This window comes from Carassius carassius, chromosome 14 (assembly GCF_963082965.1).
Source record: "Carassius carassius chromosome 14, fCarCar2.1, whole genome shotgun sequence".
In the NCBI taxonomy this organism is placed as follows: domain Eukaryota; kingdom Metazoa; phylum Chordata; class Actinopteri; order Cypriniformes; family Cyprinidae; genus Carassius; species Carassius carassius.
The window spans coordinates 20,719,923-20,734,505 of record NC_081768.1 but is presented as its reverse complement, the minus strand read 5'-3'; the positions used below and the strand labels follow the sequence as shown (position 1 = coordinate 20,734,505).

The 14,583-nt window shown below is 37.2% G+C and overlaps 1 protein-coding gene and 1 long non-coding RNA gene across 5 annotated transcripts; both read left to right on the top strand.

Moving 5' to 3' along the window:
• Positions 1-2,295: 2,295 nt before the first annotated feature.
• Positions 2,296-7,839, top strand: LOC132157304 (zinc finger protein 501-like). Of its 4 annotated transcripts, none has more exons than XM_059566589.1 (2): positions 2,296-2,528; positions 4,363-7,839. In XM_059566589.1, the coding sequence occupies exon 2, from the start codon at positions 4,503-4,505 to the stop codon at positions 6,075-6,077; it is 1,575 nt and encodes a 524-aa protein (XP_059422572.1). In that variant the 5' UTR covers positions 2,296-2,528; positions 4,363-4,502; the 3' UTR covers positions 6,078-7,839. The 4 variants fall into 4 exon arrangements, with proteins under 4 accessions (XP_059422572.1, XP_059422571.1, XP_059422574.1 ...); XM_059566588.1 differs by having other exon boundaries at positions 4,359-7,839; XM_059566591.1 differs by lacking the exon at positions 2,296-2,528 and adding an exon at positions 2,711-2,993 and having other exon boundaries at positions 4,359-7,839.
• Positions 7,840-8,388: 549 nt separating this feature from the next.
• On the top strand, positions 8,389-9,154 carry LOC132157305 (uncharacterized). The gene is made up of 2 exons (XR_009437534.1): positions 8,389-8,869; positions 8,945-9,154. It is a non-coding gene; the product is annotated as an uncharacterized LOC132157305 (long non-coding RNA).
• Positions 9,155-14,583: the final 5,429 nt, after the last annotated feature.

Below are 14,583 nucleotides of genomic sequence, written 5' to 3'. Positions count from 1 at the left end.
TGTTATTTACGAGGTCAGTGACTTTAATTCTGCATAATGTAGCCAGGTTCTTAGCACTCTAGATTTCTATATTGACAAATAATAGCTTATGGAGTCAAAATAATGCCATATATATACACGCAAAAAAAAAAAAGTTTTGCAAACGAAAATTTAAGTATTGAGGAATTTAGCTTTTTGCAAACAAAAATAAAGAATTGCAAAACACAAATGAAACAGCGCAAAAGCAATGATTTTGCAATACATATTTTCCATGGCCATATCTATTAATTTATTTGCAACCCTGCTTTTATTTTTCGTGTAAGTCTAGTTTGAGCTTGCGATACCGTTTTTCCATTGCGCTTCATTTTTCTGCACGTCTCGCTTTGTGCTCTGGCGTCCTCCCACAAAATTAGAGATTTTAAACAATCACTGTTAATACACATGCAGTTAACCAAATGAAACAATACACATTTTAATACTATAAAAGTGTGCACATCGAGAGAAATAAACAGCAGATGTTCATGGTAACAACTTCTTTAACTTGAGCAAACACTGCTAATACACATAAACATTTGTTAATAAAGTAAATAACAAGAAAACATTTGTGTTTTAATGCTAGTGAATAAAAAGAAACAATCCACTCGCAAGCCTCTGCTCATCATGACCAGGGGGGCAAGGTTTCGTATTTTATTGAAGCATCCCTGGGTGCCGCCATTGGCTAGCGGACCCCCACCTGCTGTTAGCATTCCATTGACTCCCATTCATTTTGGCGTCACTTTGACAGTGAATAACTTCACATCCGAGGCGTTTAAAGACTCCATTTGTCCATTAATTATTTCTAATGAAACACGAAAATGTATAAAAGGCTCCATTACCTTGTATCTTACGTTAAGGTCCCGTAGAAGCAGTTTTTGTAAAAAAAAAATAGGCTTACGATTGCGTCATAACAAGCGACTCTCTGTCGCACAGTAGAGAAATTACTGTATGGACAGGAGGAGACGTTCGCAAAAAATCTTTTACTGTCTATGAGACTATCGGGGGGACGTGGAGGCATGAAGTCATGGGAGATAATTAATCAGAATACTTACCAAAATTTACTCCTGTTCATGCTTGCCTTCTCTGGAAGATTCGTTGGGTGATTCAGATTTCTCTTGGCACAGCGATTAGAAAACATACAGGTTGCTCACGTGACGTCTACGTCATCAAGCTCAGTTTAAGTCTGCGCAGTACGCCCACCCCCAGGAAGTGCGTGCTTCTAATTGACTTCACTTGTCTCCGTTGAATCCTTTCTGTCTATGAGAAAAATGAAGCGCAAAGGGAAAACGGTATCGCAAGCTCAAACTAAACCGACACGCAAAATAAAAGCAGCATGGCAAATAAATTAATAGATATGGCCATGGAAAATATGTATTGAACAATCATTGCTTTTGCGCTGTTTCATTTATGTTTTGCAATTCTTTATTTTTGTTTGCAACACTTCATTTTTTTCTCCCAATACTTGATTTTCTTTTGCAATTTTTTATTTTTGTTTGCAAAAAGCGCAGTTATTTTACTCAATACTTTAATTTTCTTTTGCAAAACTTTATTTTTTTGCGTATATATATATATACGGCATTATTTTGACTCCAGAATAGCATTGATACACAAGCTAGTTTTAAAGTGTTGTGTTTCTCTTTGAAATAACATACCAACACTGTATTTGTCTTTACCCTTTCCCTCAGAAATGGTCAACAATCATTGGTTCTTGTGTTTCTCAAACGTTTGAAAGGAAAGGGCGCTCCCTAGTGCAGCGCTCCCTGATCAAAGGGAACACACATAGACAGTCTGTTTCTTAAGAAGCCATGTTTGCTCATGCCCACAGCACATCCACTCTTCCTTATAATGTTAGGGTTAATGTTTACTCATCCCTCACATATCAGCCATGGCGGCAACACATCCTGATAGTTATTTCTAGCATGACAAGATCACATAAAAAAAAAAAGTTTTTGTATTTCTTTTTCTGTCAGATTAGCTATGCATGAAAAAGATTACAGTTTAAAATGCTGATAGCTCATTTTGGGAAAGCAGGTCAGATCAAGAAGACTGACCTTTGTGGCTCACCTGTGCTGTGTTTTGTCAAAAAAATAAATATATTGAGCTGGTGAATTTAGGCCACAGTATACTTTTATAAGGAATCATTTAAGTATCAACCGAGGTTGATTTAGAATTAGGTGAGCAATGCATTGCCATTTTGCCAGTTTTATCATATTGTTGGGTCTGAAGGCGAATGTGCCTTCCGCCAGGACGATAGGGGGCGGTCGAGCGCTTGTTTCTTCACCGCTTTGTTTTTTGTGCTCATGCGCCCCAGCACAGTTGTCGCCAGATGATCCGCGGCGCCATCCCGCAACGTCTGTACAGAGGGAGGGAGAAAGAAAGAGAGAGAAAGAGTGACAAGAGAGCAAACCGAGGCAGTACAGACGCAACAGAACGAAGATCTTAAGGCCGTAGACTAACGTACACCGCGACGACCAGCAGCGCATCTCGCAATAGAGCCTCTATAGGGCAAAGAGGTCGGAAATGTTTACAAAAATACGTTAATATATGAATGTTTAATGTGTATGTGCGACAGGGGTTTTATATTACATTTGCTAGTTAATTTAGCTGGCTAACTAGCGTGCTATATTTGATATCGTATTGTTTTTTTAATTAACGTTATGTCACTCGTTGTGGCGAATGCTGTATCTTCACACATTTTATGAGCTTGATGTGATTAGTGGCGCTCGGTGGGCGCTACCGGTTTTACCGATTGAGGACGTCACGGAGATCGGATGTGTTGTGTAGCAATGGCGGCGGGGCAGCTAGTGTTCCGCTAGCGAGGCAGCTTAGCAGGAAGACAGGCCATGTTTGTTTGGCGCAGCTAAAAATGGGCTAGGACTATAGCATGATACGCGCAGCTTATAGCAACACTGTGCTTGTGTCAAATGATTTAGGCGATTTCAGAATAGCGTACAGACACAAAAGACGTTGGGAACATGGTATTTCGTTTTTAATTCTACGCCACAAAACAAAAACGCGTTATGTAAGAAGGGGGCGCCTTTCCCGGGCTTTCGCGAATAGTGTACATCTGTGATTAGCCATTTACTCGAGCTGTCTGCCTTGTTTGTGTCCCGATATCTTTAATTTTTAGAACTATGACAGCACCTATGACAGCACAGCTTCCCATCGAGCAATAAAACTTGTTAACTAACGTGACCTAGTTTATTTGCAGTTGCTCACGTCGTGTGTTGTCTCTGCGTGCTTACATGAAGGGCGGAAGCTAGTCGCGGCGGCCATTTTACCGCTAGTTAGCTGTTCAGAGCTCTGCGCACAAGATGCCTTCCGATATACCCCTTGTTTTTCCTCGAAGCTGTCCTATCAGTCTCTACACGACTTGAACGCAGCTAAGACGTGTATGTATGACTGAGAAATGATGAGTAAACTTCAGAGTTTAAGGCGGTCTGTCAGCTTATAAATTCAATATTAATGTGATCTAGCTTTAGTGCTAGTTAGCCAGCTAGTTAGCTGATGATACTTGCTCAAGGAAGCTAACTAGCAGCTATTTAGCCAGCTAACCTAGCCAACAGTGACAAACCAGCTATGTGAAAGTTGTAAACATGGGTTTAAGTGTATTCTAAATTGATGGCATGTTTAAAGGTTTTCTTTGTGAATCAGTGTTAATTTGGCCTGATGCATTTGAATATCTGAGCTGTAGATTCATATATTCATAGCCTGTCGAGGTAGCCAAATATAAATTGCACATAGGCTAACCTTAGCCAGTTTGTAGCCAAAGATATTTCTGCTAACTAGCTTTTATGATTTTCTAGATCAGCCTCATATTTTGTTTACAATTTTTAATAAAATGGTTTTGCAAGCTGTGGTGCGTATAGCCCAGGTTCCAGTTCTGTTCGTCTATGCAGCCCTCTTTTGTACCTAAAAGGATGTTGAGTGTTGTTTGTTTGTCAGCCTCATAACTTCTGTAGATTTCAAGCTTATGTCTGAATGTATAATTTGCCCATTGTTCATTGACAGCGGTGTCAGACTCGGTTCCTGGAGGGCCGGAGCCCTGCAGAGTTTACTTACAACTCTGCTCCAATGCACATACCATGTACTTTTCAAATAAGCCAGAAGGACTTAGACATTTAGGGTTGAATCTAAACTGAGGAACTGAGTTTGACACCCCTGATTTATTTAAAGCTGTGTGTTGTTTGCCACATGAAATTGATGAAGTTCACTTAATTTTCTTTCTAAAAAAAGTAGTTAAACCTTCATTTTCTCAAACAGTAAAATCTATAGTTGGTTGTTTTGAGCTGAGATATTTCATTGATTATGCAGTTGTTTAAATAATTGCTGTCTTCCGACAGGCAGGACTGATCCTGACTCGAGAACTGACTGAGCCTGCAGCGGGCAGCCTTCCAAGTTTCTTTGCGGGAAAGCGGGGCTCGTAGAGCAACGCTAAGTTTCACTTAACCGGGAAGACGGAAGTCGTCAGGCTGGAGTGCGTCCTGATGGCCGAGTCAGAGACTGACTGTGACACACCAGGTCTCGATACATTGGGATCTGAGTGTGTCATAGCCCATACGCAAGTCGGCGACTTGCATTATGGAGCGGAGACTGAGATTATGACTCAAGAGGACAAAAGACTTGACTTGGAGGCTATTCATGGTGATTTAGGGGCAGTGACATGCGTGGATGTGGTAACGGAGACAGACCATGACTATATTAAATCTGAAATACACCACGATCATCATCATTACTTCAGCAGTGCAGAAATCAAAGGCAATGAGCATTTGCTCGGTGAAGTGCTGTTAAAGACGGAGATAGGTGGTGGAGAACATATTGTAAAGGTGGAGTCTGACCATGGAGGGGAGCTTACAGTAGAGTCCGAGAATGGCATTATCATCCACGAAGCCCATGGCCTGCAATGCAGTGAGTGTGGTGAGATTTTTGGATGTATGTCTGATCTGCACGAACACTTTGAAATCCACAAAGCTACTCATCCCTACATTTGCATCCACTGTGGTGAAAGCTTCGCTGTTGAAGCCAGCCTACGAAGTCACATGAGGATTCACATGAAAGAGAAAAGTTATACCACTGGTCTTGAGATGGTTGGTAAAGGAGTCATTGATGCATTCAACTTGAAACCCCACCAGATGATGCACTCTCCCGAAAAGCCGCACAGATGTTCAGAGTGTGGTAAAAGCTTTGCTGCTGCCATCACTCTCCGGGAACACATGAAAATGCATTCGGATGACAAACCCTACAAATGCACCCAATGTCGAAAAAGCTTTGTGCGCAGACGCCATCTGAAAAAACATCAAGAGCTGCATGCCCATGACAAGCCGTTCACCTGTCTTCAGTGTGGCAAAGGCTTTACGACGGCTTCCAATCTCAAACAGCACCAGAAGACTCATGCTGGTGAAAAGCCGCACAGATGCACCCAGTGTGGAAAGTGTTTTGCGGCAGCAGCCACGCTTAGAGAGCATCAGAGAATCCACTCAGGGGAGAAGCCCTACAAGTGCACCCAGTGTCGGAAGAGCTTCGTCAGGAAACGCCACCTCAAGAAGCATCAGCTGGTCCATCAAGGTGGAAAGCCCTACCGCTGCTCTCAGTGCGACAAGGGATTCAACCATTCCTCTTCCTTGTCACGACACCACAAGGTCCACCTTGAGGCCAAGATGTTCGCCCAGGCGGATAAGGATTTCCCCTTCGATACTACGCTGAAGAGGGGAATGCACACAGGTGAAAAGCCATACAGCTGCAACCATTGTGAGAAGAGCTTCAATCACTCGTCATCACTATCCAGGCATCAGAGGACTCATTCTGATGGAAAGTCCTACACCTGTGCTCAGTGTGGGAAAAGGTTCAATCATCCCTCCTCTCTCGCAAGGCACCAGCGGGTTCATTTGGAGGATAAGTCAACTTACAGTGCTATTGCAACAGGAAAGGGATTCCCCCACACTACCATCTTGAAACAGAGAATCCTTCAGAGTGAAAAACCATATAGGTGCGCTCAGTGTGGAAAGGGTTTCAATCATTCGTCTTCTCTGTCTAGGCATCACAGAACTCATATTGATCAGTAAGCCTGCTTTCCTCTCCCTCAAGTGGTGTGCTACCATTCATCCCATGATTCAGGCCAGCTTGTAAAAGAGTTTGGCAAAAGATGCAAGAAAATCCAGAAAGTCAGCGTGGACCTGCTCTGAGGGAACTTACAAAATCAAGCCCTTTGACACTTTAAGAGCAAATAATTTCAATTTGGTATGATTGACTCCTTGAAATCCCCTGTGTAATGTGCACATGACTAGATGCATACATGTCATTCTGGAACATGGCGTGTGATTTAAAACAAAACTTAAAACGTAGACAAAACTTCCGTTATCACTGACTTTTGCTTTAAGATGGAAGTTTATTGAAGCCTGGCACAGTCTTGAACTAGAATTAGGTCAAGTTGGTTTTGAATGGTAGATAATTAAGCAAATAGGTCTAGACACAACTTTTCACTCCCCTAGTTTGTATCTTTTACCCATCTCTGTATCATTCATTGATTGAGAAACTGATATCACGTGTAAATATTTGTTGATTTCCTTTTATATAGATGTATAGGTGAGTAGTGTGCTGTTCTTTTCTGGGGAAAAAAGAGAATTTTTGATGTATGATCCAGTTAGGCTTATCCATGTCTTGTAGGTGCAGTGGAATGTTGATTTTAGGAGATGACACTAGTTTTGAACAAGCTGTCCTATATTAAGGCTATATTAATTATCATAAACCCTTTATGATACAAACCTACAGAGTCTGCAACCTAAAACAACATGTTAACTTGACTTACTCTTGGAAATTCGCTCGAGAGCAACACAAAAAGTGAGGGGCGTGAAATGTTTTAACATCAAGTTGATCATTAAAAGCTCAACCAACCCAACAAAATCAGATAATGTATGCATTCTTTTGGGAGGTTCGGTTCACTTTTCATGTTGCTAGTTTCCAACACAACTGATTTTGTCATATTATACATACCTGGTACAGCCTAAGCATTCCCCTAAATGTCTTCAGTGCTTCTCCCAGCTATCCACCTGTTACCATGACTGACTGCGCATTGAAGATTTTCCCAGTCATCTCTCTCAAGTCAGATAGCAAAGTAAAGCATTTAGTTGTATTCTGGATACATTTAGCAGAGTATCAACATTTAATAATAATAATAATTATTATAGATTGTGTATACTTTAATGCAAATACAAAATATAGCTTGCTTTTTTGAAATTTAATTTTGATTTGCCCCCCCCCCCTTAATTCCATGGGTTTGTTTTCTATTTACAGTTCTGTGTATGGAGAAAATCTTTTACAAACGGATGTATTTTTTTAATAAGGTTTGGTTAATTGAAATGGAAATGAAAGAAATACTGATTTTATGGGAGTGAACGTTGTATCAGAACTATTCTCTTTCTTTTCCATTGGATAACAGTTGTGCTTTATTACGTAGCATAGGTTTATTCATTGTGTTAGTTAGGTGCCTTATTGCATGCCATGTATAAATGTATGCTGAGCTGTAATAGAAAAAAATAAGGTTTTGGCTCCTGATCCCTTTTTGTTTCTTCACATACTAATCAATGTTTTAATTTGACTTTTTTTTTTGTGCTTCTCTGTAAATGAACGTTTACACTTGTCTTTTAATTTACTTGTCAGTCAACAAGCCTCTTTGTAGAATAGAGGTTAAAGATAGTTACAATACCATTGATCCATATGTTGCTTGCCCTCTATAGTGGTCAATTCTTGTCCTATTTGTCTATTCCCCCATCTTTGAGTGGCTCACATATATGGATAAATAAAGGTTGTTGACTATCAACAAGTTCATACAGTGTTCTTATAGTACCTTCCTGCTTTTGTCAAGGTTTGCTGTGTGTAGTGTATTTAAACGTTGTAAAAAATTGTATTTATCATGTTGAAGAAGACCCATTATTGATGACTTAATATTTTACATTTAATCTGCGGGATTGTTAAAATCTGAAGGTCGGATTATATTAAAAAGAGTAATCACTGAGGTCATCTTTGTTGCAAAGTGAACAGGAAATCAAAGTTTCTGACTGAAGTGACCTTCCGTTAGATGTGTGTGCAGGGCCATCTGCCGGTAGCTCATATTTATGGTTCTGTATGCCTTTCTTTTAGCTTTAAAAATGTTTTGTTTCCAGTGGTTGATTGGAAGATTACATATGTAAATATTTTCTTAACCGCTACAGTAAGACTTGCTTTCAACATGAATTTTTTATATATATTTTTTTGTTTCAGTTACATGTTTACTATGTTGTTGGTAATTATGTTATGATGGTTACTGGAGATTTTGTAATGTAAAGGTCAGTTTAAATAATTCATGGTAGATTATGAATTGCATAGGAAAGTATTATTTTATTTTAAAACCGTTAATTTTAAATGTTTCATTTTTTTATTATTATTTATTTTGGATGTTTAGGAAATGATTGATTAATCATTACTTATCTATGTATTTTCAGCCAAAATTCCTCATTGTTTAAAACCCACAGTGTTAGTTCCTCGTATTCAATGACCTCAAACAAGGCTGTCAAGATGAATTTTTTCCACTATTAGTTCTTTTTATATTTTTCTGTTGGGGCTAGACAATCGTGCACAAAAGTAAGTTTTCTGAATTTACATTTCTTAATTACTGTTAAATATATATTTTTTGAATTTGTGAAAAAATTTTTTTTTTTAAACTGAAGATAAATGAACATCTGCACTACTCCTGCATGGGAAGAAAGCTCCGCTACATACCATCCAGTATTCCTACCTTGGAACTATGGATATAAGTTGACATTTTTTTAAATGCTTGAAGACCGTTTTCTCTATTTATTCAAGCCAATGATCTGTCAAGGTAAGAAATTTTATCATCTAAATATGTTGTATAATGTGTTGATAAATTATATTAAATGTATGTATTTGCTTTCAGATGCCACATCAAGCACATCACTTTCTACAATGTGAAGAATTTGACTACTTTGATTCTTTCTGGAAACCCTATTACATATTTTGGACCCAAATGCTTGAATTCTTTATATAATCTTCAAAGACTAGTTCTTGTGGATGTTGGTCTCTCATCATTACAGCTTCAAATGAGTAACCTAACCAAGCTGCAGGAGCTTAGAGTCGGGACAAATAATATCCACTCCATATCTCTTCCTCCATTCATGGGCACCTCCCAAAGAGTTCAGTTTACTGAACAGTTTACAAAACTGCCCACACTGCTGTTTAGCGAGAGATTGGCAGAAACGTGACTTTGATTCTCTAGCAATCCTCTGTGTGTGCTCTATTTATTTCCAGGAAGTATATTATAACATTATGGAGAAGCCTAGTGAGCCAGTTTCTCTCTTTTGCTGTTTGATTAATGGCACAAATGTAGTTGTAATTGATGAAGTCTGGGTCTTGAAGGAATTAATGGAAAATCTGGAGAACAGTGTTACACCAATTTGGCATGTTATATTTCATAGCAGCTTTTAGTAACAGTTTTAATATAATTGTTTGCCTTCTGATTAAATAAAATGGGGCCTCATTTTTTAACCATGGATTTAAAGAATTAATGCATTTTATTCAACCATTTTTGGCAAAGATGTCATTGTTTTTTGTATAGTAGATACTGCAAACATCTTTCTGCTCTTCCTGAATGCATTACAGAAATGAATAACTTTTTTTTAAAAATGTATTTATATTTGTTTTCTGCAGGAAAAGCACAACAATAGTGAAAACCTATTTGTCAAATGCTGTTTGTGTTACAATCTTAAGAAAAATGGTTCTAAGCAGGACCAGAAAAGGGTTCTTCGGTATAGGACCTTCATGGTGTTACAACCTTTTAATGATAGTTTATTTTCATTGATATTAACATATATCATTATTTGTATATATTATCTATTAATATTCTTTTGTACTCTATCACTGCCTATTCTGCAGTGTCTGTTAGGGTTTTACATAACAAATGGTCAATTAGGAACTTGTAGCAAAAATGACAGTGTGCTAACAACAGTTATTTGCAGAATACATTCATAAATGACAATGAACATTGAACATGAATACTTGAAAACCAAATAGAAACTGGAAATAGTGAAATGAACAAGTTTCAGTAAAATACTGTATTTTCACAATCCTGTGTTGCCTGTAAGTCCATCATTATGTGTATTTTGGTGTGACTGAGTGGCCGTTTCTCTCTGCAGATGATGTGGTTATAGGATGTGAAATACACAATTGAGTTCAGAGCTACAATGTGACTCCTTCCATTTATTTTTGTAAAAACACACACACACAACAAAGGACCATAAATTAAATATTTTTCATACTTGGTGAAGAGAAGTATCCTTTAGCCCCAACTAAACTGCAAACCATAGTTTAAAGTTTGTTTTCATTGAATTTAAAAGTGAATCTGACATTTACATCCTCATCTGTTTAAATGTCTCTGTGCTAAATGAATTGGCAGGTCAGAGCTCACCAAATAGAACCCTATCTCATATTCTGTTACTTCTTAGGCCTAGATTGTCATAGATTTCTTTAGTCATAGAACTAGAGTAGGCAATTGGTGCCATCTTGCTTTTCACATTGAAAAATCCAGATTACCCTCAGAAGAACTTCGGTAGGCCTAAAGTAATTGCTTGATGACAGATATAATTAAAAGAAAATACATAATTTTAATATTTCGACAGAAGCTTTAGATTCTCTAGTTAAAGCAAAGAAAAAAAAACTGGTCAGATGAACGAGAATCTGGTAAGAAAGCAATACACAAAAACTAGAGAACTTGTAGAGGAAGAAAAGTATAGCTTAAATTGCAATCTCTTGTTTATTAGTTAAAAGTAGGCTAATAAAATATAAGTTCATATTTTGATGTAATTGCAGTGTTTATTTTGTTTTTGTATTAGCAAAATCTTTTAGGTAATCTACAAAAACAACTCAAATCAGTGTGCCAGGGTATTTGTTTTTGGTGTGCTACCATTCATTCATGATTTAGGCCAGCTTGGAAAGAGTTTGGCAAATTATGCAAGAAAATCCTGTAAGTAATGTGGACCTGTTTTAAGGGAACTTCTTGTAAAATTAGGGCTTTTAACGTTTTGAGAGCGATGAATTTCAATTTGTTATGACTGACACTGAGCTGTTCACGACTAGATGTACATAAATGTCATTACATATAATATGCCAGTTATGCCATTTTGACGTAGTATTAAAAATTCCTGTTAATGAATGGGTAATTATTTTCTTTACTAAATATGTTCAGTTGGTTTCAGTAGTTTTGAAACATTGTTTCTTATTGTTAATTCATTGTTTTCTGAAAATGAATGACTCATTCTATATTTACCGGAATAAGCACAAGGCTATGACCTTCTGATTATATAGTTTTCACCAAGATTTCCCATTGTTTAAAACCACAGCGTTAGTTCCACATATTCAATTACCTCAAACAAGGCTGGCTTATTTTATGACAGGTTGAGAACATCCTGATTAAAAGAGTCAAGATCAATTTCTTCACTATTAGTTCTTTCATAACATATATTTTCTATTGGGGCTGGACAATCGTGCACAAAAGTAACTTTTTTTTTTTTAATTACAATTTCTTCGTAATTACTGTTAAAATATATATATATTTTTAATTGATGTGAAATTTAAGGATTTGTAATTTTTTTAAATAGGATTTCAGTTTTAATGTTTTGAAACGCTTACCGAGTACTGTTTTCCCAGTGTTGTCTTTTCTGCGAGTCCTTGATCTGTCAAGGTAATCAATATTGTTACCATCTAAATATGTTGTATAATGTGTTGCTCTATAAATTATATCAAATTTATGTATATGTTTTCAGATGCCAAGCACATTGAAAATTATACTTTCTACAATATGAAGACTTTGATTCTTACTGGAAATATAATCCTATGTGGTATTCAACAGATTTTGGCAAAGATACCATTGTTGTAGATGATGTGAACATTTGGCTTTTCCTACATTTCTTGTAAATGCACTTCAGAATAAACATTCCTGAGTACAACAACATTTTAAACAAATTAATGTCAAAATTAATTTCTTTTCATCCTGACTAATGTGGTTTCTTCTTTGTTTTGCACGTACATTTTTGCATGTGATCTTACAATCATTGCATCACAATAAAATTCCTTTGCTGAATCTTAATTATTTTGCATGCAGGAAAAAAAAAGTTAACTTGTGAATCTTACATTTACATCCTCGTCCAATGCCCTAAAACAATATAAAGTGTATAATGCACTATTAAGATATTTGAGAGTAAATGGGTCAATAGGATTTAGTCTTATTTCCTATCCATTAATCTTCACACTCCAGTCCAGCAGGTGGCGGAGATGTAATCTCCAATGATACTGTGAGTCTAATCCTACTTTGTGTATTTTGAGTTATTTATACTGTTAAAGAGTTGGATTCTCATTCTAAACATGGCACAATTTAAAAAAGTAAAAATAAATTGGATGAATGACGGCATTATAAGCAGTGAAATATGTGGGCTTTGACCAAAACTCCAGAATTCAGCAGAAGTCAGCAAACTGCATGTGTAGCGCAGTGATTGTTTATGATATTCAACCAATAGGATACATTTTATTCTTTCCAACATTAAAGAATTCAATTATGAAAAGCTTCACAAAATTCACAAATGGGAAACACATGAAGGCAGCATTAAAACTGTGAAGACCATGCGCCTCAATCAATGAGCCACACAGGTGTGCTCAGTGACACGACACAACATAGCTATTGGGTGTTTCTTGCCTTTGGAGATGTACACAAACATTACAAGCCAACATAAAAAAAAAACTAAACCCGTCACACATGACTAATTTATCCAGTGACTATAATGACCAGTGTTTCTGTATATACTGTAGCCAACTGAACCAAACATGGTAATGGAAATAAAAAAATAAACGATACCCATTTATTAATATTTTATACCTCAGGTCTCTGAGACCCAAAATATAAGTACGTTTTCATGGAGGATGTTAGTGCCGTGCTATCAATTTAAAGTTAAGTTTTAAAATGGTGAAAAAAATTATATGACAATAATAAATATGATAATGCTGTGGACATCTGCTGGTCAAAATCATATGTTAATGCATTGGCAAGACTCAAGCAGCTACAATAATACTTTCGACAACATAACATTATTATTTGTTACAAATAAAGTCTATGTTCAAACTAATACAATATTTACGGGGGGGGGGGGGGGGTACAATGGTGTTTCGTGTATTCAGAGTTGTTCACATTGTCAAAGAGATGGATTCTCATGTTAAACATGGCCAAAGTTGTAAAAAATAATTTGAAAGAATGACAGAGAATGTTTGTGCCAGGTTGTTTCGGCTGTTTTTTTTCCAATCATGGATCTAATGACGTAGATGATGGTGGAACTCCTTATATATGAGCATTTCTCTCAGAAAAGCGCGCCCGCGCACAGATCGACCAGAAGAGAGCGAGACCACACAAATCAACGCACTTCATCGGGAAATTGTCAGCATCGCTGCATAGGATTTGTTCGAGATTTTGGATGTGAGGGAAAGATTACCATATTCAGCTTCCCAAAGAACCCAGCGTTACACGAACAGTGGATGCAGTTTGTTTTTCCGGGGCAGCAATGGAGTGTATCAAGTGCATTTGTGTGTTCTCGTCATTTCAGTAATGAATGTTTTATAAGCAAGGCCCAGGTAGATGCTGGATTTTAATATTTTATGTGTTTATGTTATAGCATTCATGAAAAAGCATTAGTGTAGAATTGTTGCAAATTCAATTAGGCTCAAGCAGCTGCACTGTAAAAAAAAACAGCAGTTTGGGAAGGTATGAGTGCAGCAAGTCCGTTTCAGAACAAAGTAAAGGATCTACAGGTCTAAAAAAACACCATGATTCACACCAACTAAACATTGGGGTACCCCAGCGATCGGTGCTGAGTAAAATTGCTATTCTTGACCATTATCTTCTGCTCAGCTTCCCTTATTTTTCAGTTGTTGTTCAGTGGTTAATGACAATAGAGGAGAAGTTAATTTTGCTTGTCTCTGGCCATCGATTTCTGTACCAGATGATATTCCAGCCTACAATATTAATGCTTGGGGGAACATTTTGTTCACTATTAGACTACAGGTAAGCAACTGGTAAGTTATAGCAACCAAAGGGATCTCAACTTGCTAATGCAGATTTATTATCGTTAACATAAGGAAAATCAGACCTATTGTGGCTGCACAGCTCTAGCCCTGGCCATTTTAAAACTTCTCTTCTGCAGTGGTGTACTTGCTGACCTTCCAGGTTCTGAACATCTAGGGTACTTTGGATAAAATTTTGCCTAAACAAACAAATTTGCACATTTAAAATTTAAACTCAAAGCTACAATTAATATTATATATAATTTAATGGGAAATTTGATTTTAATATTACAATTCAACAATTCAGAAAGGCACTTCTTCATTCAAGATTTACGAAATTAAGCACAAGCCTACTTCCCTTTGACATCATTTCACACATAGTTCCCAATTGTTGAAAACCATGGCATTTGTTCCTCATAACTGATGACATCTACCAAGGCTGGCTCACATTTTTATGACTGGTTGAGATCACTCAAG